The following is a 26,064-nucleotide window of genomic DNA, read 5'->3' as shown; positions in this document are numbered from 1 at the left end:
TTGTGTCTGGAATCTTGATCTTAGCTTGGGCGGAATTCGGGGACAACAACGAAGCTGGTGAGCAAAGTGTCTCTGGTATCAATGCGAGACAAAGATCAAAGGCTGACAAGAACCTTAGGACTATGGATGCTCTCTGGTATGGCCATCCGAATGGCTCAGGATATGGGGCTACATCGATGTCCTGAGAAAGAAGCAAACCCTTCCAGCGTCGCTTTCTGGGATCGTTCGCCTCTCAGTCCTGACGGCAAAGGTCTTCTTAGCGATGAGATGTCCAAACTGCACCAAGCTAAATCCAAACTGATCCTGTTTTGGACGGTGTTCTTCTTGGATGTGTTTGTATCCCTGCTTACTGGCAGACCACCCACTCTGAAGCGCTCAGAGGTCGAAGTGCCAATCCCAACAACAGACGACATGAAAGCCGCGCAGCTGGACTTTCAGGAGCACGTGTCAATGAAGAACAAGATATTCCCCGAGATAGCCCGGTTTATGCTGCTCTATTCAGAAGCAGTTGAGCTTCTGAACCAGACACGGAGTGAAGAGCAGGCTGACGTCTCCACTTCTTCAAATGAATCATCTCAAAGATCCAAGTTGGAAAAGGTCAGAGATCAGATCATGAACTTGTACCCTTCCCTTCCTCCAGATCTGGCTTTTAGCATCGACAACTACAAAGCTGCCAGCCTGTGTAGGCAGGCGGGACAGTTCTTGATGCTTCATGTCTACTTTTACACTTTCACAATCCTCCTGTCGAGAAAGCATTCACCAGAAGGTACGGGTAACTCACCCCAGCCACAGGCGGTGTTGGTGGCATGCCAAAAGATTGTTCAAATGCTCAACACTGCTGAGCTCATCGACAAAACCGGGTATCTTTCTGTTCCGTTCATCAATCAGGGCTTGTTCGTCGCGGCATCTACAATCCTGGAGGAACAGCAGTCTAACCAGAATCGGCCCCAAGACTTGTTTTCTCTGGTTAGTAGCACAGATGTTGAATATCTCTGCAAAAAGCTGCAGGAGATGTCTCACTACTTCAGGGGCACCGGTGTGACCCTTGCGGCGCTGGAACGCAAGAGACGAGAGGTCGCGGCCAAAACCACAAGAGGCAACCACTCAAGCGAGGATGAAGATTTGGACGAAGAAAAGAATGAGGTTGTTCAGTTGAGCGATGGTGGCATTGTAAACCGATACTCGATACCGGAAGAAGGAAGCTAATTATCGGTTCACCATGGGATAGTAGAAAGGCAGTCATTTAGGATTCGGAAACGTGGTCAGATATTGACACAAGGCGGGGAATTCTCAAGATGTATAGAAAAATTTCAATAGGAGAGTCTGCTTAGTATTGTCAAATAGTAAGGAATATGTAAAGTTTCAAGATCAACGCCCATACTGAGATAAATCTTGTTCTAAGAGATCTATTTGGCCAAGTTGGGAAACACATGCTAGGAAGCGAAGTGCAGCCAACCCTTGCCCCACCTTCCCCATTCGGTAAATCCGAGCCATGTGTAACCTGGTGCAGCTGCACAGTCAATTTCTCCTGCTTCTTAAAATACGACGTCAGGATTTCACACTGCTATCATTTTCACAAGTATTTTTGCTGTATAGGAGATATCTTATCAGGAATCCTACGTTCTTTAACCACAAGCTAGTTCAAGCTTTCATTGCGAGACCTTGGCATCGACCATGGGCTCCCAGCATGACGCCGAAGCCCCTGCGGGCACGGCTTCTTTCGCTGTGATTCTGTTCGACATGGACGGGACTATCATCGACACGACCTCTGCCATTGTTGATCACTGGCACAGGTAAGATACCGAAGTTCTGTGGTTGCAGTCGCCTAAGCTGACTGCACTCCAGAATTGGAAACGAAATCGGCGTTCCACCTGAGACTATTTTGGAAACATCTCACGGACGGCGAAGCATTGATACGTTGAAGCTGGTGGCGCCTCACAAGGCGAACTGGGAGTGTAAGACTCTTTGTGTGTTCTTAATAAAAGCGGCGGCTGACTTGAGATTAGACGTTAAAGAGGTTGAAGCAAAGTTGCCGGAGCTATACGGACATCTGGTAGAAGAGATACCCGGAGCTCGAAAGTTTCTTGAGACTGTGGCGCAGGGTCACAACCCGTGGGCTATCGTGACATCGGCATCAGAGCCCCTCGCTTCAAGATGGATCTCGCAACTGTCACTCCCCGTGCCAGATCACCTTGTTACAGCAGAGCTGGTAGAGAACGGAAAGCCAGATCCTTCATGCTATGAACTTGCATTAAAGCAGCTTGGCTTGGTAGGGAGATCGGCTGAGACCCTGGTTATTGAGGATAGTCCAGCGGGCATAATTGCGGCCAAAGCAGCAGGTTGCAAGGTTTTGGCGCTTCTAACGACTCACTCGGAGGACCAGGTATCTGCAGCAAAGCCTGACTGGGTGGTGAAGGACCTTCTCTCTGCTGAGGTCGTCGGCTATCAAAATAGCAAGATAGTTGTGAAATTTCACGATCAAAAGTAGGATGAATAATATAGAATCGCAAATGATAGGTTGAAAGAGTGAATGATTATGAAGACTGGCGACTAATATTGTGAGAGTCTTGCTATCTGGGAGGATACTACTAGTTAACCGGGCGAATAACTACCTATATTGATCCTAATAGTTTATCTTATCTTGATCAAACTTTACTACAATAGTCGCTGTTCCTATCCTTCTCTCTTTCCCTATTATAATCGTTATCGTTATTGATACTATTATCGTCATTGTCGTCGTCGTCGTCGTCGTCGTCGTCGTCGTCGTCGTCGTCGTCGTCGTCGTCGTCATCGTTATAATCATTATTATCGTTATTTTCGTATCGTCCCTATCGTCATATATTCAATACCCGCCCGGTTAGCTAGAAGCATCCACCCGGATAGCAAAACTCGATTGCGAACTGCATTGGTCAAATGTTATTACAGTCTGTCCAGCGATATTGAAGCTCAGATAATGTGTCGAAATAAAGAAAAATATAGCCTGAGAGAGAAGTCAACGTCACACGACGCTTCCGGAACCAGTGCATACAGATTTGACCGACCATCTATCGGAAAAACCTGGTCTAAGGGCCGTAATGAATGTATGGCACCCAGAGCGGTAAGATGATCTCGGTTCTTCTGATATCTCTCATGGACCTAAGATCCTCTCCGTGATGCGACGTATCTCCTTCCTGTTCGTCATCATGCACAGCGTCTCTGACTTTGTCTGCCTTCTCCCTCTGCTTCAAGTCCGCAATTACGGACGCCGCCCAGATGTCTCGAAGCTTCTTCGTAGCGAAATGCAAGCCACCGCTTACGGATGCGTCTGATATCCCTTTCGTGACCAGAAACTCGTACGTCAATTTCGCTATTTCTGAAGACATTTCATCGTCCACCTCTCACAGAGTCCCAATCACATGTCGAAAGCCTGACAGCTGAAATGCACTTGTCAGGTGAATGTTTTCGTCCACAAGATCCTGGTTGGAGTTTTCGCTTGTCTTGCATGCCGACAGATAGGCTAGGAACGGTGGGCTAGATGCAAGATCCTTCTCCATAAGACTCGCAGTGGTCAAAGGTTGTGTCATCCAATCATCTAGCAGAATGTGGCTCTTGAGCGGGTCAAGCCGATTCGACTCTCCGTGACCTGCAAAGTGGAAGATGCGGCAGGTCTCCAAAGCTGCCAGGACGTCTTTCTTAATAGAAGCAGGCTGCACGCAATTCAGCGAGGTCGAGTTGAAAACACCACGAACCACGTCAATCTCAGTTGTTGCGTGGCGGAGGTTTGAGTGTGGAAGCCCAGGGGTTTCTCCCATTCCAATCAATACGACATCTGATCCGAATTCATGATAGCGTTGTTGACGAGATATCATTACGGCCTTTACAGACGAACTGTATGAGGATATAACCCTGTCCATGGCGGTCTTATGGCCTGGAGCCAGGTGGTAGCCAGCAGCATGCATTGGAAATCGGACGAGAGGCCCAGTAGGAATCCAGATGACGTGTGGCCAGCTGTAGTCGATGCAATGCTTCGAGAAGCTTAGATGGTCTAGAACCGGGCCGACTACTGAGTCCCAAAGCCATATGAGTGTTTTGAACGATCGGACGTCATCTGCGCGTCTTAAAACGTCATCTCTGGTAAGTTCGGGCAGGTCCAAGACGTGTATCCGAGACTGCTCTATAATCAGAGCATCACACCGTCAGGAGCTGATGTTGATGATGATGATTGGGCCGTCCTCTGCGGCATCTTGCATCTGTCTTCCAGTTGCAGAACACAGAAACCTGTCGAAACCCGGCTGCGTGCGGATGTCGACCAAAAGTGCAGCCATTTGTATGCTTGCTTTGTGACGTTGATCGGTGTCCGGAAGCCTGAGCTGGCTTGACGGGTCGTCAAACGACTCCAGTTCGCCAAATACATCATTGTATGTGGGTTTGTCTAACTCGGCTCGTAGCTCGATAAACGAGCGAGCTAGTTGAGGATGCTTGCCCTCCAGCAGAGAAAGATCAGTACGCCTATCGTGGAAGAAGCTGGCTAGAACTCCACGACCTGTTTCCAGGAGTTCTATGGCAGTGACGGGGCTCTGGTCATCATTGAGTGCGATTGCCGCGGCCTCGGATGCAAATCCTACTACACGCGTCAAGAAGTGTTGTCTATCTTCAGGCTGTAGAGACAAAGGTGCCGATATAGGAATGAGATCAACTGCAGTTTTAGCATCTGAAAAGGCCTCATGTTTATCTTGGTCCATGTATCTCTTTGGCAGAAGATGGTGGGCGGCAGATACCCGCGTGGTGATCCGTGCTTTCTCAGAACCCAAGACCGTACGCAAGCAAGATCTTGCCTCGTCTCGGTCAGCTGCTTGACTGGTTGTGGAGAATCGGAGATCGAGTCGTGCGCCCAGATTGAGCCGCCTTGTATTCAGTCTCTTTTGATCCACTGCTGGGGTGGCCTCGATGCAATCCCTGATATATTCGATGCATTGGTCCAGGTCTCCCAATTCACCCGTCATGAGAAATCGTTCACCAAGAAGATTTCCGACGTTATTCAGTTGCGCGCATCGATACTCATGATCGTCTGAGGAGATGGCGAGGGCTTCTTGCCCAAGATTAATGGCTTCATCAAGATCCCGGGCATTCTGTGCCAATTTGGCCCGATGGTTCAGGATCGTTGCAAGGTTGAGCAGCCTGTCTGCACGAGATTCGTCGTTATATGGCGTCAGCTCGATCATTAATCTTCCTACGCGTATGGCGCTTTCAATATCTTCAAGAGCTTGGGTTCTCCCGAATTTCATTGCGTACATCCTTCCCAAAACATTTAGTCTTCGAACGTTTCGGGGGTTATGTTCTCCCAAAATCGAGATGAGTTCCTTTGTGAAACCGATGGCTTTCTCCAAATCCGCTATGGCTCCAACGAGGTGAAATCTGACTTCAAGCCCTTGCGCAACGTGCTGCAAGAAGAGCTCGCGATCTTCTCCAGTTGGCGTAATCTCCAAAGCGTCTCGGCTGTGCGAAATTGCGGCATCATTGTCCGCAATTTCTTGGGTAAGGCTGAACCTGTGCCTCAACCCGAATCCTATGTTCTTGAGATTTTCTATTTTTTTCGGGTGCTGCAATGGCGTTGCCTCAAGGGCCATTCTTGCAACCGCAATGGCCTCGTCCAAATCGTCAAGCTTTTTGCTTTTTTCAAACTTGGTGAACAAGCCCGAGCCGAGCATGTGAAGAATTTCGTGATAGTCGGAGTCCGTTTCAAAAACCCCTGTCAGAGTTGCCCTGGTCACAGCCACCACATCAGCTTGACATGAGCTTTTCTCTTTCTCGTCTAACAGTCTGTCAAGGGATGTAATGAGATTCCTGACATGCTTCTGTCTCGTCGCAGCGTGTTCCGGAATGGACTCCAGGATTCGAGTTGTGTGGCGGATGCTTTCGTGCAGATGCGGCAACGACTGCGACAGCCTGTACCTTTCCCATGCCATATCGGCCACAAATTTCAAGCATGTTTCAAAGGCTTGGCCCCATGCTGGAGTCATTCCTGTGAGAGCCTGCTTCTCAATGAAGATCGCGTTGTCAAGGTCCGTAATATTTGAGGTAGCCTTGGCCCTCGTGGCGAATTCCTTCGCGACCATGTCCAGCTTGCGGAGTTGCATTGGATGAAATCCGCCAGGAATCCCTGAGACCCTTGGAACGAGGCTATTGCTCATTGTTTCTGGATCTCTAATTGGTAAATCGGCAAGTTGGTTGGCAAGTTCGTTCAATTGTCGAAGGATATGCACCGTTTCTTCTAGCTCAAGTTTTACCACTGAGGTTGAATGCGCCGATGCTTGATGGGCAGTTTCGTCTCTATCGTTCTTGTCGTTCTCGTCCGTCAGGTGAGAGTAAATCTCCGCTTCCATTCTCCATACCAGATTAGTCCAGCCTGGGTAACGAGCAAGAGGGAATATCCCGATTTCTCCGTCTTCCATAAATGCCAAAGATTCGATCCAGGCCTGAACGTCATTCATCTCTTCGTCATCCTCTAGTGGAACCCCAAGGTTCCATTCGTGAGTGTGACATCGAATGTCGAATGATGCTCGCACGTTTCTTTGAAACTCATAGAGGTCGGGCTCCTCATCGTCGTGTATGACTCCAAGCGCGAACCATGTGTTGGAGTCCGCGTATGGGTTCAATGACGAAGTAGTATCAGCTCGACCTGGTCGATGTCAGCGAATGCGTGTGGGTGTGCAGTTTCGAGGTAGCAAAACACGCACCTTGGTCGTGTGACCATATCCGCACAATGAGTCGGGTTAGTTGCCCCGGACCCAAGGTGAACTTCAAGTAAGGGGTGCGAGGTGAGTTGCAATCGAATCCTGTTGGCCGTGCTCGAATGATTTCTTGTAGCTGGTACGGCTTTTCGTGGACAGCCTGGCCAGGCTGCTCTTCAGACGTAGCCATTTTTGAATTGAATGCGAGATAGGCTTATCAAGGGCATCACGCACAAGTGTTAGGGTGCTGAGCTGCGCTGCGACAATGCGACGATGCGACAGACTTCAGCCAGGAAAGACCTGAGATGAAGAAGGAACTGATATGGTCACACCATCACAGCCTCGCGGGAAACCATGTGCCATAGATATTACCAACACATGACACAGCTGAAAATGGCGTCGTCGCACTCGTACAAAATCAGGCGACCAATCCCAGGCCTGGATTCAGCACGCTGACGAGGTTCGGAACGGGGATCCGCACAGGGCCCCATGCTGGTTGAACAGCAACGTTATCGCTCTTAATTTGAAAATCAGCGGACGCTTAGATATAGCAAAGAGTTCACAGATAGTTGCCGTCAGGTCGCTATGTGTATTGCGTGCTTCTCTTGAAGGACTAACAACTATCGCAGCAAATGACAGTGCCTGATTCGTCGGCTGCGATAAATGTACATCGCGAAGTACCTCCAAGAGGCCGGACGAATCAGGGGCTGTCATTCTGACCAATGCAAGTAGGGTATTAGAGTTCGCATGGGTCTTCGTTGTATACAGTGCAAAGTGTACTCGAGCCAAACACTATTCCTTGTCTTTGTAAGGGTTAAATTGTAAATACAAAATCTCTCATGCTAAATGACTGATCGTCAAGCTTGATTTCCAAGCTAACATTCTTATTCTTTGGAAATTGTAAAATGACCAATGAGAAGAACTTAATTAGCCGGAGACAGGAACCAGAGTTCTTGTCGGAGAACTAGACGTATCTGACCAAACTTCAAAGTGGGCATCCTACGTGCGCTGCGCAGATTGCACCGTGTACACATACTAATGACGACATCTTGTGGGCACATTCGAGCAAGTACCGCGTACCTCAGCAAAGATTTCGCACACTGGAATTTTGAGATACTGCGGAACCGACATACATAATCCCCTCAAACCTTTTTCGCGGCGATTCGATTCTCAACGCAGCCTCGTCTTCAGGCAATATATGTTGAGCGAATTAAAGATCCCTGTCATCATCTTCTTCTCACATTGTGCTCGAGTTGCCCTCTCTCACCATGGCATCCGGGAACAACCCGAACACAGTCCACCTGACTGAGCAGGAGGCGGAGCGGATCCGGACCACCGTCCAGAACAACCTAGATAACCGATCCAAGCAAGCCGGTCAACCCCGGGAGCCGAGGGATGCTCATGGCGCCATCAGCCAGGCTACCGGTGCCTCCCTCATGCAGGACATGGGCAATATGGCGGGATCCGGTGGACAAGACACGCTCCCTGCCCTTGGCGTCGGACAGACATACCCGCCATGTGCAGTCTCATTGCGAGACTTGGAGCCAATGACTCTTGCCGATCTCAAAATGGAAACTCATCACACAGGCCGCCGACTCATCGTCAAGCGTGCAGCTCCAGTGGTCACGCACGCCGCCCGATCATGGACTATGGTGCAAGACGAAGAGGCCAAGGAGACAGAGAGGTTAGAAATCTGTCTTCACAAGACGATGCATGGCGAGGAGATCCTTGAGTCCTCAAAGACTTTCGAGATCAAGGAGCCATTCTTTACTCTCACCGAGGAGGGTGAGGCTACTATCCGGATTGACCATCCTTCGGATCTCGTCCCCATCGTGGATGAAGCACCAGGAGCGGACAAGAAATCAGCCGAAGACATGGCTAAGAAGTGCAAGGACTTGGGCAATGAGGCTCTCGGGAAGAAGAAGCTTGGCCTGGCTCGTGCAAGATATACCCAGGGCCTGGAGTTTGCCAAGAAGGATGCGGAGAAGACCGCAGACCTGGCCAGAGATATTGCCCGCAACCGCGCGCATGTGAACCTTTTGCTCAAGCGAAACGATGAAGCCATCGCGGACGCCAAGGCTTCTCTTATTGGCAAGGACGACGAACGGTCTAAGGAGCTCGACAGCAAGGCTTACTTCCGTGCCGGTACTGGAGCGTACAACCTGGGAGAGTATGAACAAGCAAAGGGCTTCTTCGAGAAGCAGCTTGGGCTTGCTCCCGAAGATAAGGGCGCAAAGGCGAACCTCAAGAGACTGGCTCTCCGTCTCAAGGAGCAAACGGAGGGCGGTCACGACTTTGCGAAGATCAAGGCTAATCTCTCCCGCGCTGCTCCGCGGGCTGACGCGGCAACATTCAACGGCAAGACGGTAGTTAAGGATAGCAAGGGCCGCGGACGCGGTCTCTTCGCATCCCGCGACATTGGAAATGGCGCAGTCATCATGGTTGAGAAGGCGTCCTCCGTTGTATGGGGCCACGAGAGCGACGCTCTGACAGGAATGACCTACGACGTGCGGGATAAGAAGATCAGGGTATCACCTATTGGTCTCACCAAGGTCATCGCCCAGAACCTTCTGAACAACCCTTCTCGCATCGCAAAGGTCATGGATCTTTACGGCGACTACACCGGGGACGCCAAGGCAAAGACCGAGACCGAAGAAGGCCCGGTCGTCGACGTCTTCAGGATACACGACATTGTCTGCCGCAACGCCTTCGGCGCGGATGATTCGCATCTCGGGGGGGTCTCGAAGCCGAGCACCGGCCTCTGGGTCCGAGCCGCTTACATCAACCACTCTTGCGTCCCCAACGCCAAGCGAGAGTTCGTCGGCGACCTCATGGTGATCCGGTCCCTCCGAAAGATCAAGAAGGGCGAGGAAATCTTCCACAGCTACGACGAGTCCGGCGACTACGAAGCTAGGCAAGCGGCGTTGATGACTACCTGGGGCTTCGAGTGTGGCTGCGCCCTTTGCGCGGCCGAGAAGACTGATGAACCTGCTGTGAGGAAGAAGAGGAACGAGCTGGTGGCCGAGACGAATGACTTCATTAGCAAGACGCACCCGTCTAACAACAAGCGTCTGACGGTTCTGAAGGCTCAACGTCTTGCCACCGCGATAGACGAGACTTATGCTGATGAGAAGTTCAAGGGGCTGTCACGTCCGGCATCGGCGGGTATCCGGGATTGGCTTGCTAGAGCAGCCCAGTAGATAACAATAAATCGAAGATGTTAAAGCCGAGTAACGAGAATTCTTTAGTGCGAAGGTTGATGATTGACATTGAACCGGGAATGAGTATTGGTTATTCCCAGCGGAGATCTCGGAGGGTCATGGCTGGCGTGTTTGTGATCTTTCCGCATTGTTGACTAAACGTTCAAAGACCAAGACGAGAAAGTTTTCTCTAGTCGGTCATGGGACTAGCGGATACTTGCTCCGCAAGCAGCAGCAGAAAACCTCAACTCAGAAGTCAGCCGCGTGGCCTTTTTGCGCGATATCTCGGATATTGTCCGGACTATGGATCACCTACTCAGCCTTACAGGATGCTAGCTGCAGAAGCCGAGCTCCTCCGAATCGTCGGGTTGAAGCCTAGCCCCGGATGGCAAGTGCAACTAGTATCGTGGGCATTGCTGCTGTGATCAATGCTGTCAGCAAGCCAAGACTTAGAGTCTCGAAATACCACTCTATCTTCCCATCCTTCATGGATAAATAAGGGTTCAACATGGCAGGTGGCTAGGGGTCTAGACTCCAGTATATAGACTTGGCAGGCTCCGGTTCATCCGTTCCTCCGAGGCGTCGCTTCGGGCATATACCCATGTTCGGCTGCCATCGTGACCCTGAACGGCCGCGCCGGCCTCAAAAAATATCACCGAGACTCGAATCCACAATTCTTCAGAGTGACAAGACCGTTATGTACCCCGCACGAATCCCCCACATTCACCCGTAACCATTCCATTTTGCCAAGAACTTCGCAATGGACTCGCCCGTACGCCAAGAGGACTGCCAAGACAAAAACATCCAGTTCTCCCCTTTTTCTCCATGTTTTAAGACTTACACAGCCTTTTAAAGCCAAGAAAACGCAACCTTTGGACGAAACAAAGTTGTTTCGATGCGCATTTTTTCCAAGTCTTCCTCCCGAGAACAAACCGGAACAGCAATGGACGCTCAGACCATGGATTCTCGCCACTCATCTCGGTGAAAAGCCGTTAAACGAGTGCAACCGAGTCAGTGGCCCTTACCAGATTAACGGGTTGTCGCGATGACAGGCGACGGAGGGGCAGCCCTCTTTGAGCCTTTTCAGCGTCCCTGACGAGGGTGGTCCCAGGGCGCTGCCGCGAGTTTAATTGCTTGGCATAAGCGAGCCCACCCTGGAACCCATGCCGTTCGCTCTTGCGTGCGTGATTCTTCATATTAGACTTTCTTGGGTGGTCCTTGAGCCACCTTCCGGATTGACAACCTTCAGATGTCCCGACCTATCACGTAGGGCTGTGCAGTTTACCCAGTCAGGCATCAGGGCACACCCGCGCGGTTGGATTTGCGGAAGATGGGACCTTGTTGGAGGGAGCTTTGGAAATAGACCAGACTTAAAAACTCCTGAACGGCCGGTCTTCGGTCCGAGCTATGTAGCTAGTCATACCTTTATCTGTCCCTCGTTCATCCGCGTCCTGAGCTTAAACCTAGTTTCGACTCAGTATTGAGAAGTGTTTGCTATTCGAAAGTCTTTCATTAATCACATACCTGTCAAATTCAAAATGGTCAACGCCACCGAAATCATTGCCGTCCTGGCAGGAACTTACACCCTTCTCAACACCTCTGCGTAAGTCAGCCCAGTCAGCCCGGCTAGCCGTTGGCTCCCGCCTGAATACCGACGGTTTGGCTAACACTAGACTCACACAGGACTAGCAATGGCGTTCCCGTCGAGGACCGCGTCTACGGTTCCAACCCCGTTGGCATCCTCACATACAGCAAGTCCGGCTACGTAACAGCCACCATTACATCGACCGACCCCGAAGACCGCCCGGCCAACCTCACATTCCCTTACGAAGACAGCCAAACCGACGCGGACTGGGCCCAGGTCGGCAGACACTCGATCGGATACGCTGGCGTTATGCGTATCAGCGACGCCTTCCCCGCCACTCTGACAACCGGCCAAGTCATCCACGGTCCGTTGACCGTCGCCAACATCCCTTCCATGGTCGGCACCGAGGCGAGACGCAACTACACATTGTTTGAAGATGGCAAGATTCTCCTCATTGCGTCGCAAAGAGATGGTGGCAATCGTGGAGAGCTGTGGTGGAGAAGACTGGACTAAATACCCCTTTCGTGTATGTGTATTGTAGAGTTCGTTTCCTGTACAAATTCAAGCATCAGCGTATTTGATCACTCACATTCTGTTGGGGACCTTTGATATCACCTGGAGCAGTAGTGTCTTGACTTTAGCGATGTGCAGCATGCACAATTGGCACGTCTGTTAACATCCACCGCCCGAAAGAAAGATGAAGACTTACGAAGAGCGCTGTCAATCTGAGAGATTAGCCATTGTATGAGCGAGAAGACATCTTCGCATCCTAGATTAGTCTCCTGGCTGATCCAATGCTGATCTAACACTCACTGGGACTCATGCCATATTTGGATGATGATGAAAGAGTATGTCATTGAGATGGTAAATATGTACATGAACCCAAGACCCCAGCCACAATGTCCCAAACCCCTGCCAATGATCAATCCTATCCCCTCAGTAAATAACGGGCCAATCCGAATCATAACGAATGAGGTTAATTCCCAAGAGCGCCGCGTTGGCACTGTTGTAGTAGTGGTAAACGAACACATCAGCATCCGTGTCTGTGAAGACAGCAGGATGGCCAGGGCCATAAATCGAGCCATGAGTAGCCATCACTTCGGTTCCACCGCCGTTCATCATTTGCACACCACTCTTGTCGACATAAGGACCCGTCACGCTGGTGGACCGACCGACCATGGTGCGGTAAGTGCTGGCGGCACTGTTGCAGCATCTGTCGAAGGACACCCAGAGGTAGTAGTAGTTTCCGTGACGAGTGATGAAGGGGGCCTCGATAGCGCCGTCTGCCACCGTGCGGCGGGCAAGAGAGACGAGGTTCGTGCCAGAACGCTTTCCGGTGCTCGGGTTGATGGAGATCATCTTGATGCCCGTCCAGAAAGAGCCGAAGGACAACCACCAGTTTCCTGACGGGTCCACGTAGAGGTTGGGGTCGATGGCGTTGTAGTCGACGGAGCTTGATGATTCAATCACTAGGCCTTGGTTGGTCCAAGATCCTGACGCGCCCGTGCTGCTGGTCGCCAAGAAAATGGCGGACTTCTGAGATCCGAACGTCGAGGCGGAGTAGTACATGTAGTACTGCCCGTTGCGGTAGGAGATGTCTGGAGCCCAGAGGTTGGTGTCGCCACCCGTGTAAGCCGTCGTCCATGATGCGCCATTCGGGAACGCAGCGCCGGCATCGCGCCAGACAGTGCGATCGGTGGAAGTCTTGAGCGCGATGTTCGTTCCGGTGTGGGCCATGAGATATGTGCCGCTGCTAGTCTTGACGACACTTGGGTCGTGGACATTGATGCTGCCAGAGACCGCGCCCGGGTTGGGGTATGCTGCATTAGCACCCGGGGCTATGGAAACGACAGCAAGGAAGCTGCTGATCAGCTGCTTCCACATGGGCAACATCTTGAATAGAGTTGTGGGGTCCTTCGCCGATCTTTGTGGTAAGAAGCTCTGAAGTGGCTGATTTCTCAAAGACTCGCTACTTCGATGCCTGAGAGACCAGCAACGTGGGTCAAGGAATAGGGTAAAGAAGGAGTTGATCGCCTGGGGTTGAAACAAAAATGGCAAATAGCCGTCGAAACATCGTCTTTTTGTATCTCTGTTGTCACGGTACTCTTATTTTCCGTATGGCTGCCACGCGCGCTATGCGCAACATACGCGGTCATCTTGCCCACGAAGCGCCCCACGGAAGAATTACTCACAACGGAGAGTCTGGTTCCGTTTCGTGGGGAGAGAAGCGCGCCATTCAGATATCACGGCAGTGAGAGCGGGATGTGACATCTTGGCAAGCAGCCAAGGCCGGTACCGGATTAGGAAGGAACGAGCCGCTTGACTGCTTCTTCCACGAATCGAAACTTGACAGTGACCTATGGAGCTAGTCGTTGACATGGATGGAAATGTGATGGCCACTGTCAAATCCAAGGCAAAGTTGTGTGCATGGGATGTAATTGAGTGTTTTCTTCGGCTGTTTACCAATCTTAGATTTTCAGGGGCACTCTGCTGTGTGGGTGGTGGGATATACCAGTATTCTCTATTCCGTCCAAAATCTTGATGAGTTGTTCGCTAAGAATTTTTTCTTCCGTCTCCAACGAGTTTCCCATGTTCTTTGTGAAGTCGGCTTCATGTAATATGATGTCGCCTATTACTGAGATGTCGCTGTTTACCTGTCCTACTTAGCAACAGCTGTGAGCACCTGAACATCATGACACAAGTAGGACAACATGTTGCCTTGATAATCATCTTCATCGATATCGGTATCATCCGGGTTGAAGTTGCTCGCGTCGTAATCATCGTAGCTCCAAAAGCTTTTGACAGACTCCACAAAGTCCAGGACATTCCTACCCTGCTGCGAATGAGTAATATCGCTCGAGGTCACTCTGTAGTGCCTGTTTTCATCGGTTTCGAACTCGCAATGAGTCAAGTTCTCAATGTCCACTTGGTCAGCCATCCCACGATCAATGAGAAATAGTCTCATAGGCCGATATAGATGTGCAGCATCCCTCAACGCATGAAGAAAGCATGCTCGACTGCCGCCTGCCTCCTGCAAGAATACATCATTCCTTACTCGGTTGTCAAACTCCCATGAGGCGTCGTATTCAAATGCAATCTGCGGAACAACATCATTATGGCCCGCCACTGCGGCCCAGAAAGGCAATCCGTAGGGGCGATAATGGCGCACGTCATCGGCATAAAGTCCTGAATCAATGTGTTGTTTGTCTGCAATGTGAAAACAGATAAGATCTTGAAGTGGGTAAACCAGAAACGACATGTCTTCGCTCTCGAGTCGACAGTGTCCGAGTCTAGGCACGCGTAAATGTTCAAATTCGGGAGAGCTTAAACCTTTTGATTGAAGTAGCTTAAGTTTCTCCTGCTTGCAGATCTCCATCTTGTAGTGCCGTTTGACGACTTCTCTTGATTCTTTACAAGCAGTCCAGAGCCCTGCATCGAGTGCGTAATCAGATTCATTGCCTTCCAGCCACGAAGGGGTTGATAGAAAACTTGGGGCGGCAAGACATACGTATCATCTTCGAAAAACGCGTATGCCGGTTGACAATCGACGGGTTTGGCGTAGTATTTATTGTAACAGATACCAAAGAACTGAACACCGGCACGAGAGGGTCGGATGGCGAATTTCCATATTTCTAATCGCATCTCAGCTGGAAGCTTCGAAAAGTAGGTGAACTTGCCTGGCATTTTCCGTGACTGGTGAGAATCAGCGAAGAGCGAATGTTGATACGAGGTCGGTATTGCTCTGTCGACGGTGCTAAAACTGGGCAATACGTAGCTTTTTCTGGTGTGGTCGAGGTTTTGCATGATTCTGTCGAGATCTATCAAACTAAGCCTTTGCCATTTCGGAGATGCCTCCAGTGGGTCGGTCATTTACATGTCGTTGTTAACGGATTCGAACGTCAAGGTGTGACCTTTATAAGCGATTTGAGAGCACTCAAGGTTTAAGTTTGATTGTCATAAGGCAATATTAACATTTCAGAAGTATAGAACTATTTACTTGATTAAGTGCAAAAACTCTACTCAATAGCCTTCTGCACATACTTGTCCTGCCACGAGCGCTCATTCGTAGGTGACAAGGCGCGGCGAGATACAGTACCACGAGAGTGCAGAGCAGCAGCCGCAAGGTAGTTTCTGCGTCTAACCGCCGCTTTCTCGCTGACATCCCTCTTCTCAATGCCACCGTAGGCACACTTGGCGCCGTTAAAGGCAGCGTTAGCGGCCGCCTTCCAGACCTCGGTGACGTCGTTGACCATGGGCAAAGTCCAGTACAGACGGCAGTCGGCGATCTCCTTCACGAATTGCGCAGGGATGCCATCCTCAACGTTGTCTCTCAGAATCTGGTCACGGACGTTGACAGCAGCGGCCAAGCTGCGGTTCAGAGGGAGATCACTGTAGGTGGCGAAAGCAGCCTTCTGCTTGTCGGTGGTGGCGTAGGGGAGGAGGTCGGTGGAGAAGCCGTAGATAGAGCTCCAGTCGAGGACCTGGGAGCCCTTGATGCCACCGACACCCTCAATTCCGCCTTCCTTGGGGCGACCGCCCATGGCGATTGACTTGACGCCACCGTGGATGCGAAGGAACTCGGAGGCGATAGTGCAAGTTGAGGCGCAGACACCGTCGTACAGGATGATGATGTTGTCAGCCTCGAAAGGCTGCGCAACGTTGGTCAGGTTGCCGTAGCCAGTAATTTCGATGCCTAGACCGAAGGTGTCGTTGACCGTCGTCAGAGGGTCGTTCAGGTTCCAGCGCATGAGGTTGGTGTACGACGTGTTCTGGAACACCTGGGGGTCGAACTTGTCCTCGAACGAGCTGAAGCCTTCGTTTAAGATGTTGTAGTCGTAGCGCCAGTTGAACCAGGACTCAGAGTAGCTGGTGACCAGGTCAATGTTGGCGTTATTGGTGGCATTGGGCTCGTTGGAGATGCGAGAAACGATTTCAGCCGCAGCGTTGAAGCCATCATTCTCCTTCCAGCGGGAGTTGCCCTCCTGGACAGTGTGGGGGAAGAGCTGACGGAAGAAGTCGTAGCCCTGGAGAATGTAGCCACCGCCGTTTTGCTGGAAGTCGATCACGAGCTTGGTCTTGCCGGCGGCGAGAGCGGCCGTGTAGAAGTCGCGAGCGGCGGCCTGGAACTCCGCGGGGCTCTCACTCTCAAAAGCAGTGAGGACAATGACAGCAACGTCATCGAGGCCTTCGCCCTCGAGGTAGTATCCAGAGACGATTCCATCGGGGGTGGTGACAATTGGGGACGGGTATCCCGGAAGGAGGTCACTAGAGCCAGAACCGGTGGATGGAGTTGTGCTTGAGGGAGCGTCGACAGCAGGGCTCAGCGGGTTGCAGAACTTTGCGTAGAAAGAAGGACCGTCAACAACTCCAGTCAAAGCCTTCTTAACGGTAGCATGGTTCTCGAAGGTGACTTCCGTGCCGTTTGCGAACGTGATCGTGGTGTTGGCGCCTTGGTAGACATAACTGCTTGTGTTAGTTGAGATGATAGCTTACGCGTGAAGCTTGAACTTACCGAATGCGACCGCCTGAGCTGAAGTATCCCTTTCCACCGGTTGTGGCATACAGAGACTGCTCGAAAAAGACAGAGTTGTATGCGGAGTCAGCGTCGCGGTTCCAGTTCGCCTTGTTGATGGTCTCATCGAGGTATGTAGCGGCATCAATTCCGTTGATAAGCTTAACCTCGGAAGCAGTCTCTGGAGACGAAACAACCTCCTCTGAAATTGAATTAGAAATGCACTAACGAAAAAAACAGGAGGCTCGAGCTTATCTTACCATAGATCTTAATTACTGGCAGGGATGAGCCATCCTCGCTAATGGAGACGAGCGCACGCTCGCGGGTCCACTCGAAAACAGCAGTCAAGAGGTCCGGATAGTACACGAAGTGACCATCATGCCCAGGTCCAAAGACTTCATTGTACAGAGCAGATTGGAAAGCGTACTCGCTGGTGTAGACGTCGGCTTCGAGGTTACTTCGGACCTTCTCCAAGGCAGCGAACATGTCGTAGGCTGGGAAGTCATAGTCGGCAGGGGGATCGGCCTTGTACGTAGCGTCTCCACAACAGTTAGCACTCTCCTGAACCGATCACACATCCCGGGATCGGAGCTCACCGCTCTGCCATTCGAGGTAAGGCACGATTGAGTCGACCAAGTCAATGGCCTCCTGCTTGCCTAGGGGAACTGAGTTCAGACAGTCGTAAGCCAGCTGAGCAGGCACAGTCGGCGTGACTGTGGGCGCAGCAGCATGCTGAGAAGCCCAAGCAGCGCTGACAGCAGCACACGGCTCAGTCGACGAAGGCACCGATGCGATGGTCGTCGAGTTGGAGAGAGCAGCAACACTGCCCAGCAAAGCTGGCGCGGCAACAAAGGAGCTTCGCATCTTGAAGACGGCTCAGAATAACTTGGCTATCGATCAGGGCTACCGAAGGAAGCTGACCTCTAGCTCGCTGGATGACGCGACAGTCCCGCGTTCTTATGTCTCTCAGCTATTCTCCATCTTGTAGTCGTCATCCACTTTCCTTCAGGACTGAGCCGTGGTCGTCTCCAGTGCTCCCGATGTCACCATCGCCTGCCATCGTGCGTTAAGTGGGCGTTCATCCCAATCGCATGAGCTTGTTTTGTCGACACCACATGAGCCGCTAGCTTCACTTGGCAGGTCGATGTGCAAGGTCACCCCCAGACTGGGGCCGCCCCTGGCGCTTGGCCTGCATACGAGCGACTCTCATCTCCAGAGTGCACCTTTGTTGGAGCTAAGGTCAGGATTATCACGGATATGTCGGCTGTTGAGCTGCCGGTACTGCATGTTGGAGGCGGCCGACGGACTTCTAATGCCGTTTTAGATCCGTGATGTGAGATTTCTTTTTGCCGTTATTTCTGGTAATATTGTTGGCTTTTGACGTGATCACCGCGCGATAAGAGAAGTGGGTAGTGATTGGCCCCTGAACCCCGGCGCGAACAAAAGATCCCCTTCCCGATGCCCGCGTGTGCCAGCATGCGGCTTGTGGGTTGAGATGCCTCGGCCCGTCAACCGAACCTGCAGACGCGAATCTCACGGATAGGACTTCCCAAAGAATTCTCAATTGGCAGGTGGTGAACGGAGATTGTTGATGAGGGGCTTCGCGGCCTGAGATTGCCCAAATCATGATTCGTGTTTGCACTAACAGATTTAGTCCTCACTCATAGGAGGTCCTCTTTCTCTTTACTGCGTTGGCCACCGACTACCACTGTGTTACTCAAGACCCATCAACAGCTACCTAACCTCGAGCGCCCGTTGTCTCCCATCATTGGGTAAGGTTATTCATTAAAAGTCATATCATCCAAGAGCTGTTGAGGCTCATTGCATTTCACAGTACACTTGATACGATAGGTACACGGAATGACACAATGGTCAATGTTGATATAATGAGACCACCTAATTTTCCTCTGTCTGCACGGCTGTATCTCCTGTGTCCTTAAGTACCCCTACTTTATTGACGACGAGAGCAGCGACGAAGATGATAACGACGACAACGACGGCGACTATAGAAGCCACGACGACGACGGTGAGGTAGAGTATAGCCACAGGAAAAGTGGTCGCTCTACCATAGTAAAAATAGGCGGCCTCGATATAATAAGGAAAGGACCAGTACAGTAGCACGTTCACCTAAGGTAGCCCGCCAGAAGTGTCCATCCCGTTGCTGCAGCATATAATCCATCGTAACCTTCATTAGTTTCGCAGCCTAGTTGTCTCATTCCGATCATCATCTACCCTCGAGCGGCCAAGCCTACCCGACAAACGATCCAAATACGTAACATCCTCTGCTCTCTGGTGTTTGCTCAGGAATACGTGACTAGCATGGCTAGCTCCAATCTTCATCATAGCCCACGCATCCAGTTTCGTGTCTACCAAATCAGACCTTCGTGCCGCATACGCTGCAAACAGAGACAACGCAACCAGGTGCACTGCCAACAAAATGCTGGTCGTGATCATCCCGGCCAGTGACATAGAAGGGATTACGGTGTCCAAGCCTTGGTCACGGTTGACCTCCACGGAGTTTCCATTCGTTTGGTGTTGGAGCCAGGCCTGATTCGCTATAAATGCGGCACGAGTGAAGATGTTTTTGATCGTCCCTCTAACATTTTTGGCGTCATCCTGGAAATAGAAAAAGCTAGAGAACCATTTTGACATGTTGTATTTCAATCTGGGCTCCTTGCTGATATCTGCGCTTGTGGTGCATAATATTTCTTGTGATTTGTATCCCTCGTCTTCAAGTAAGAGTCCGAGGGGATTGAGATAGATGCAAGTGGAAGAAGCCGTGGTGTTTGATGTGACGTTTAGGTTCACAAAGGTTGAAGAGTTGGACAACCTAGTGTCCAAGAAGGACTTTCGGCCGAAGAGCGCGAGTACAACCGTAAGCAGGGGTCCTTTGTTGGGGACCCTTTCTAGCACATTGGGTTCCCACGGATCTATCCCAAGAAGGATGCGTTCGTCATGGTATAATGGGCTGGTTTTGAAGCATAAGTAAACCAACCAACCCTATGACAAGGCTCAGACTTACATGCTATCATCTCCGCCATCTTTATCTTTCAACATGAAGTCGTTGTATACTGATACTTGCTTTTCACAGCCTCTGTGGCATGCACCTTCCGGACCGAATGGGTCTTTGTCAAGCAATTCGCCAGCTGTTTGATTCCATTCGTTTGGTAGCTGAAAGTATCCCGCTGTGGTACTCATACTGATCTTCCAGTATGAAATCTTCGGTTCTTTTTGCTCAAAGCTAATGTTGACATACAGGTTCTCTGTAAAGGTCTGCCGATCCCTTGTCCGCTTCCACGGAGTGGTGGTGAGATTGCCCGGCATGCATATTTGGATCGAAACCGGTGGATATCCAGGATAGCTCGTACCGCCACCTTCAGTGAAGTAACTTGCCCAGAAAGATCCAGGCATTGTCTCACAAGACCTCGGGAAGTCTTCTGCAGTCATCAACGCCACATCTGTTGTGGAGTTGATGCGGGGGATGAACTGACGGATAAGTCCGGTCGAATAACCAGCTGGTAGTTGGGCCAGAAAAGGGGCTTCTAGCTTTGCAATATCTTCAAGGGTCGTTCCGAAGCGGCATGCCTCTGATATGCGCTTACCATCGACCTCTTCAGAGTCAGAACATGCGTAGCCGCTGCCTTGCCACAATTGCGCTTGTGGCTGAGAAGAACTAGTTGTTTCCAACAAGCCACGTGTGATGAGAACAACTGAATTATCTTCGCGATATCCTCGACCTGTGTACATAAATTGCTCGGGAATATCGGCCAGGTAGCTCGTACCCCCAGGGGAGTAAGTGACCTTCTTCGACAGGACCGACAAGAAGGATTCTTGCAACGGGGAGAGCAGACCACCAAGGATGTACACTGCAATAGCCATAACGAGAAAAGGCGACTTGTGCCGTCCCCCTGGAGTCGTTGCTACAGCTATTGCATCCGTCCAGCTCTTGTCCGCCAGTGCAATTAATTGACGCAAGCTCAGATCGTGCGAACTACGTTGGACGTAGATGACGGCTGCAGCTGACATGACCGATGTCGTAAGAGGGAGGGTCAAAACCGCGATGACTGACTGCAAGACCCTAATGCGTTGATACCAATCCCTGTTTTTCTCGATCGTTTGGCGGATCAAGTTGATGTTTCCTCCATAGCTCTCGCTTTGATAGTCCATCACATACTGTTTTGTGAACTTCAAGGGCCATAGCGGTCGGTAAGTCATCACGCATGTCGTGACCCAAGCAAAAATGGACAGAGCTGCATACCCTGCTACCAGGTAGGCAGGCACTAGTGATCGCGACTGAATTACTGGTTGGTGCGGATTTTCGATTGAGTCCGACTCTTTCGACTCGACGTTTGGGGTCTGTGTTCTCGATGTATCCACAAATGTATCCAAAAGAGACATGGAACTTGGAGGTTCCGGGGATGGTGTCCGCCGCCCAGGAGTTGGACGGATAGCAATGGGGTCTGAGTCGTATTCGCCGTTTGGCAATCTGTCTTGTGTTTCTCCCTCGGAGGTGGCCATTGTCATGTACGGCCAAAGTTGGGAACCGATACAAAGAAAAGAATCTCGTAGGGTGGCCAGGGTGGAAAGGGGATTTTTGGAGCCCAGACGGCTCAGCCCTGGTGGGCGATTAGAGCGCTTTAGGATGCCGTCTTATCGATGTCGTTCCTGTCTCAAATCATGACGATAACCCGCCTCGTAGCGATATGCTCGAAGCGACGCTGCATTCCTTCTAATGTCTATCCAGGGCTTGTCTTGAAACTCTTAGGCAGACAGAGTGGGCGAAAGCCAATTACAAATCGTGGCTGACAGCTTAGATCTGCGGGATTGAGGCGCTGGTTAACATGGATTTTAGTGCTTATCCTGTGATGCGACATTCTAAGGGATTGGGGCCTAGCCACTTCATACCCTTGCTAGCATCGTTTCCATTGACTTAGAATCAGTCCACTCAATGCACATTTACTACCACTGAATGACTTTAAATCTACTGTTTCTGATCATAGATGCTCAAGCTGTATCACCCCGCATTGTCTACACATTTCCATGATCATCAACGACCTGCCTTTAGGCGTATCGTATTCTTCACCTGCCAGCATTTATACTTCAGTCCTGTGGCATATAATTATTTGGTCTGTTGAATTAATCTTTCGTCTGTCGTTTCTGTTGTCTATGTTGTCTCTATAGTTCTCGCTGTCTCTATTGTATCGCTGTGGCCTCACTGTCTTTTGTCATCCCCACTGGTCATTTCATTCCGTCGTTGCTGAACATGTGTACACCAGGTACATGTATATTGTGCACGTCGTCCGGATTGGTATATCTAAGTTAGTCTTCATCCATAGCCTTCCGCCATATGTGATGTTTCTGAAATTGCCATCCAATCCAATCTGACTTTGTTGGAATCTTAATTTATCTCAATTTCACTGACGTTATCGGAGTAGACCGGGAGAGCAGAGCTAGAAATGAATAGGCGCTTAAATTTGAAAACATGCAAATAGGAGTTCACAAATACATATGCAAAAGAAAAGACGAAATATTTGCACAGACTGACATGCTGCGTGGTGTATTTGAGCTTGCACCTACATTCTCCCAGACGTGATAGAATATGATGGCCAAATTGTATGGAACTCTTTTGGGCGGTTTTGCTCAGTGTTGTTTACTTCCACCCTGGCTGAATTTGAACGAATGAACCCCCCCCTGTGTTTTCAGAGAAAGCACCTCTCAACAACCAATCGCTCTGCGCCGCTTACCGCCATATCGCCCAGCCTGCATAAAGCTCCGCCACCTTCAGCTTACCTCGATCATATCAGATCAGGCTGGGACAAGTTAGCAATCTCCCAACCTCAGATGTGAACACATCGCCATGGCTGAATCGCTCGCGGCGCTCGGCGTCGCGTCCAACATCGTCCAGTTCGTCGAGCTCGGCTTCAACATCACCAAGGCCGTGATCGAGACCTACCGAAGCACCGATCTCGATGGGTTGGCGGAGCGCAATGCCGATCTGGTTGCCATGACCTCCAGCCTCAAAGACCGGTGTACTCTGCTTCAAGATGACACTGCGGCGAAAGCTGACCCGATCACCATGGGCCTCTTAAAGCGATGCATAAAAGTCGCAAATGAGCTACATTCCGAGCTTGAAGGGCTCAAGATGAGCACTTCTGCCCGCAATCGAAGCTTACGGAAGTTCGTAAAATCGATCAAGGCGTACTGGAGAAAGAGCAAGATAGAAGACCTTGCAGCCAGAGTGGAAGACATCAAGAAGGAAATCTTCGAGAGGTTGGAGCCTTTGCTTTAGTGAGTCCATCGAAACTACTTCTTCAAGAGTCCTGTGAGTCAATCCCACTAACGATTGTGATAGTGATCATCGCAAGTCGCTGTCAGAAGCCATGCGCTCACTGGGCGAAGCATCGGCCGCTTGGAACAACGCCACCGAGAAAAGGCTAGATGCTATTGCCCGAGACCTGGAAAGGCTTGTCAACGCGCAAGTAGTGGAACAGTCAACAGAAGACCTCGAGAGCTTTGCAAAACAGCTGTCCAGGTTCGTGGATGAGACAAATCATCGCGGCAACATAAGGAGTATCCTCAAAAGTCTTCACTTTGCGCAAATCAAAGAGAGACAAAATGAGATTCCACGGGCGCATCGTAACACGTTTGAATGGATATTCGACGAATCCTCATCTGTCAATTTTACGTCATGGTTTCAATATTCAGGCCAAGGCGTCTTCTGGGTGACGGGAAAACCTGGATCTGGGAAGTCTACCCTGATGAAGCTCATTCTGGATCATGAGACGACTAAAACGCTGGCTGAGAGATGGGCCGGATCAAAGCCTCTCATTCTCGTCAGCCATTTCTTCTGGAGTGTCGGAAACAAAATTCAAAAGTCACAGGAGGGTCTGCTCCGGACGCTGTTGTTCCAGATCATGGTTCAATGCCCAGAAATCATTCCGGCAGTTTGCGCCGAGAGGTACTCAAACCCCTTCAGATCTCTCGAGTCCTGGAGCATCGAAGAGCTCTCAGAGACGTTTGAAAGAATCCAGCACATCCAGGAACTCCCAAGCAGAATTTTGCTATTTGTCGACGGTCTTGACGAGTACAGCGGAGAGCCGAGGGAACTTACGAAGTTTTTGGGCGCAATCGCAAACTCCCCAAACATCAAAGTATGCTGCGCAAGCAGACCTTGGCCTGATTTTCTAAACGCCTTCGGGAAAAGCCGTTGGACTTTGGAAATACACAAATTAACGAAAAATGACATACTTCGATATGCAGAGGACAACTTGTCAGAAGATGCAGTGCTGAGAGACGTACAACAGACCCAAAGACATGAATTACAAACTCTGGTTCTCACAATCGCCGACAGAGCAGAGGGTGTATTTTTCTGGGTGTCTCTCGTAGTCAAATCACTACTTCGAGGGCTACAGAACCGCGATGACATTAATGTTCTTCACAAGCGACTTGCAGAATTTCCATCAGATCTTCAACCATTTTTCCAACGGATGCTTGATTCGATTGAGGAGGTATATATCGAGGACTCCTTCTTAGTATTTACGATTTTACTCTCAGGGAAAACATCCTTGCCCGTGCGAATTTTTCGGCATCTAGGTGAAATCAGGGAGTCGGAGATACCCAAGCCAGCTGAAACCAAGTTCTTGGAGCCCAGGATTATTGCAAGCAAGAGGGAACAACGAAGAAATCTCGAAGGAAGAACTAAATATCATTTCTACCGCCCATCCGATGACCAGTACGAGAGGGATAGGCTCCTTGCCATGTGCCGAGACTTGGTCCAGACGTGGAGTAGTGAGCAGAACGAAAACCGAGTAGGCTTTGTTCACAGGACTGTGTTCGAGTTTCTTCTTCAGTCCCCTTCGCTGCGACACTTCAGGCTCAAAATACTCACTGGTCACCACTGCTTGTTTCCAATGGCATGTTTAAGAGACATAGAAGAACTGCGCAATATGTTGGACTTACACTACGCAACAGATATGTCGAACGAGTCCTTTCTGAGGATTTGCCACTTCTTGCAAGAGCTAGAAACTGACAACGTTCCATTTCACCTCCGCCTGTGGCATGGTCTGTGTGAAATGCGCAGCGAGTACTTTTTCTCGCATAATCCGAATTCATATGAGCTGCTGGGGCACGCCCAAGCGCGCTTCTTGTTGAAGTTCGGTGGCTCCCTGTCAGGCGTATCAAAGGACGTGGATTACGTATATATTTTGGCGGGGATTCTGCGGGGTTGTGTGGAGGTCCATGTCGCCGAATGCCCCGAGGTCACGCATTCCGGTCGTATTGACATAGATTTGCTGGCCGACATTCTAAACTTACTCCAGTCGACCCATTCAAAGTCAATAGACGACTTTGAATATATTTGGACCGAGTTTGTATACAATCTTTCGAGGAGCGAACCCGAATGGCTCCCTCCAAAGAACGCGATTCAAGCTTGCAAGATGTTTGTTGAGTACGGAGCTCCTAGATACCTAACATCGGAGCTCGCGAACAAATACAGCGTTGAAGAAAGGCCAGACGACTTGTCAGAGGAGAAGGATTTTGATGTAATATATCGGTTGCGGGCTTGTCAAAGATTCGAGAGGGCCGAGGTGGATGAGCTGAGGGACTTGTTCCCTTCTGAACGTCTGTCGCAGAGGGCAATTACGGGCTTCGGTCAGCTTTGGGGTTGGCTGACAATGAAGCCGGCGAATAAGGCATGATGTGTGGGTCAAAGATTCAACACATATTTTTGAAGATGTCAGCCAATAAGTTCTGTTGGATGTTTTCTTCTGGATCTAGGGATCGTCTCAAAGGGTTGATAGGGGGACGGGGATAGCGACGTGGACGGGAATAGTAGGGCTCCACTGGCAGAAGTAGATGACTTGGACAAGCAACAACGAAGCAATGAGATCTCGTCCCGATGAAAATTTGCCCTAACAGCATAAGGGCGTTGGTTGAAGATGACATGTTTGTATTAAGAAAGCTATGCTATCCGGCTTGCTTTTTCCCACCGTGACTCCACAAATTCCGAGACCCAAGGACATCATCCTGGTGATACCCTGATGGCCAGCAACCGCTCAT

General features: G+C 50.4%; 6 protein-coding genes across 6 annotated transcripts; 4 read left to right on the top strand and 2 right to left on the bottom strand.

Moving 5' to 3' along the window:
- Window positions 1–411: 411 nt before the first annotated feature.
- COL26b_008117 (uncharacterized protein) lies at window positions 412–1,206 on the top strand (the record flags this gene model as incomplete). Its single annotated transcript, XM_053180885.1, has 1 exon — window positions 412–1,206. The coding sequence occupies one exon, from the start codon at window positions 412–414 to the stop codon at window positions 1,204–1,206; it is 795 nt and encodes a 264-aa protein (XP_053035147.1).
- Window positions 1,207–7,978: 6,772 nt separating this feature from the next.
- On the top strand, window positions 7,979–9,910 carry COL26b_008116 (uncharacterized protein; the record flags this gene model as incomplete). The annotated part of the gene is made up of 1 exon (XM_053180884.1): window positions 7,979–9,910. The coding sequence occupies one exon, from the start codon at window positions 7,979–7,981 to the stop codon at window positions 9,908–9,910; it is 1,932 nt and encodes a 643-aa protein (XP_053035146.1).
- Window positions 9,911–11,448: 1,538 nt separating this feature from the next.
- On the top strand, window positions 11,449–12,008 carry COL26b_008115 (uncharacterized protein; the record flags this gene model as incomplete). The annotated part of the gene is made up of 2 exons (XM_053180883.1): window positions 11,449–11,513; window positions 11,594–12,008. 2 exons carry the CDS (start codon window positions 11,449–11,451, stop codon window positions 12,006–12,008), a joined length of 480 nt encoding a protein of 159 aa, XP_053035145.1.
- Window positions 12,009–12,431: 423 nt separating this feature from the next.
- Window positions 12,432–13,388, bottom strand: COL26b_008114 (uncharacterized protein; the record flags this gene model as incomplete). Its single annotated transcript, XM_053180882.1, has 1 exon — window positions 12,432–13,388. The coding sequence occupies one exon, from the start codon at window positions 13,386–13,388 to the stop codon at window positions 12,432–12,434; it is 957 nt and encodes a 318-aa protein (XP_053035144.1).
- Window positions 13,389–15,511: 2,123 nt separating this feature from the next.
- COL26b_008113 (uncharacterized protein) lies at window positions 15,512–17,871 on the bottom strand (the record flags this gene model as incomplete). Its single annotated transcript, XM_053180881.1, has 4 exons — window positions 15,512–16,958; window positions 17,008–17,209; window positions 17,268–17,546; window positions 17,604–17,871. 4 exons carry the CDS (start codon window positions 17,869–17,871, stop codon window positions 15,512–15,514), a joined length of 2,196 nt encoding a protein of 731 aa, XP_053035143.1.
- A 4,993-nt stretch (window positions 17,872–22,864) lies between these two features.
- On the top strand, window positions 22,865–24,187 carry COL26b_008112 (uncharacterized protein; the record flags this gene model as incomplete). The annotated part of the gene is given in 3 exon segments (XM_053180880.1): window positions 22,865–23,295; window positions 23,360–24,158; window positions 24,176–24,187. The coding sequence occupies 3 exon segments, from the start codon at window positions 22,865–22,867 to the stop codon at window positions 24,185–24,187; spliced, it is 1,242 nt and encodes a 413-aa protein (XP_053035142.1).
- Window positions 24,188–26,064: the final 1,877 nt, after the last annotated feature.

The sequence above is a fragment of the Colletotrichum chrysophilum genome (assembly GCF_026319265.1).
Source record: "Colletotrichum chrysophilum strain AFK26 chromosome Unknown scaffold_69, whole genome shotgun sequence".
NCBI lineage: Eukaryota > Fungi > Ascomycota > Sordariomycetes > Glomerellales > Glomerellaceae > Colletotrichum > Colletotrichum chrysophilum.
This window is presented reverse-complemented; position numbering and strand designations above follow the sequence as displayed.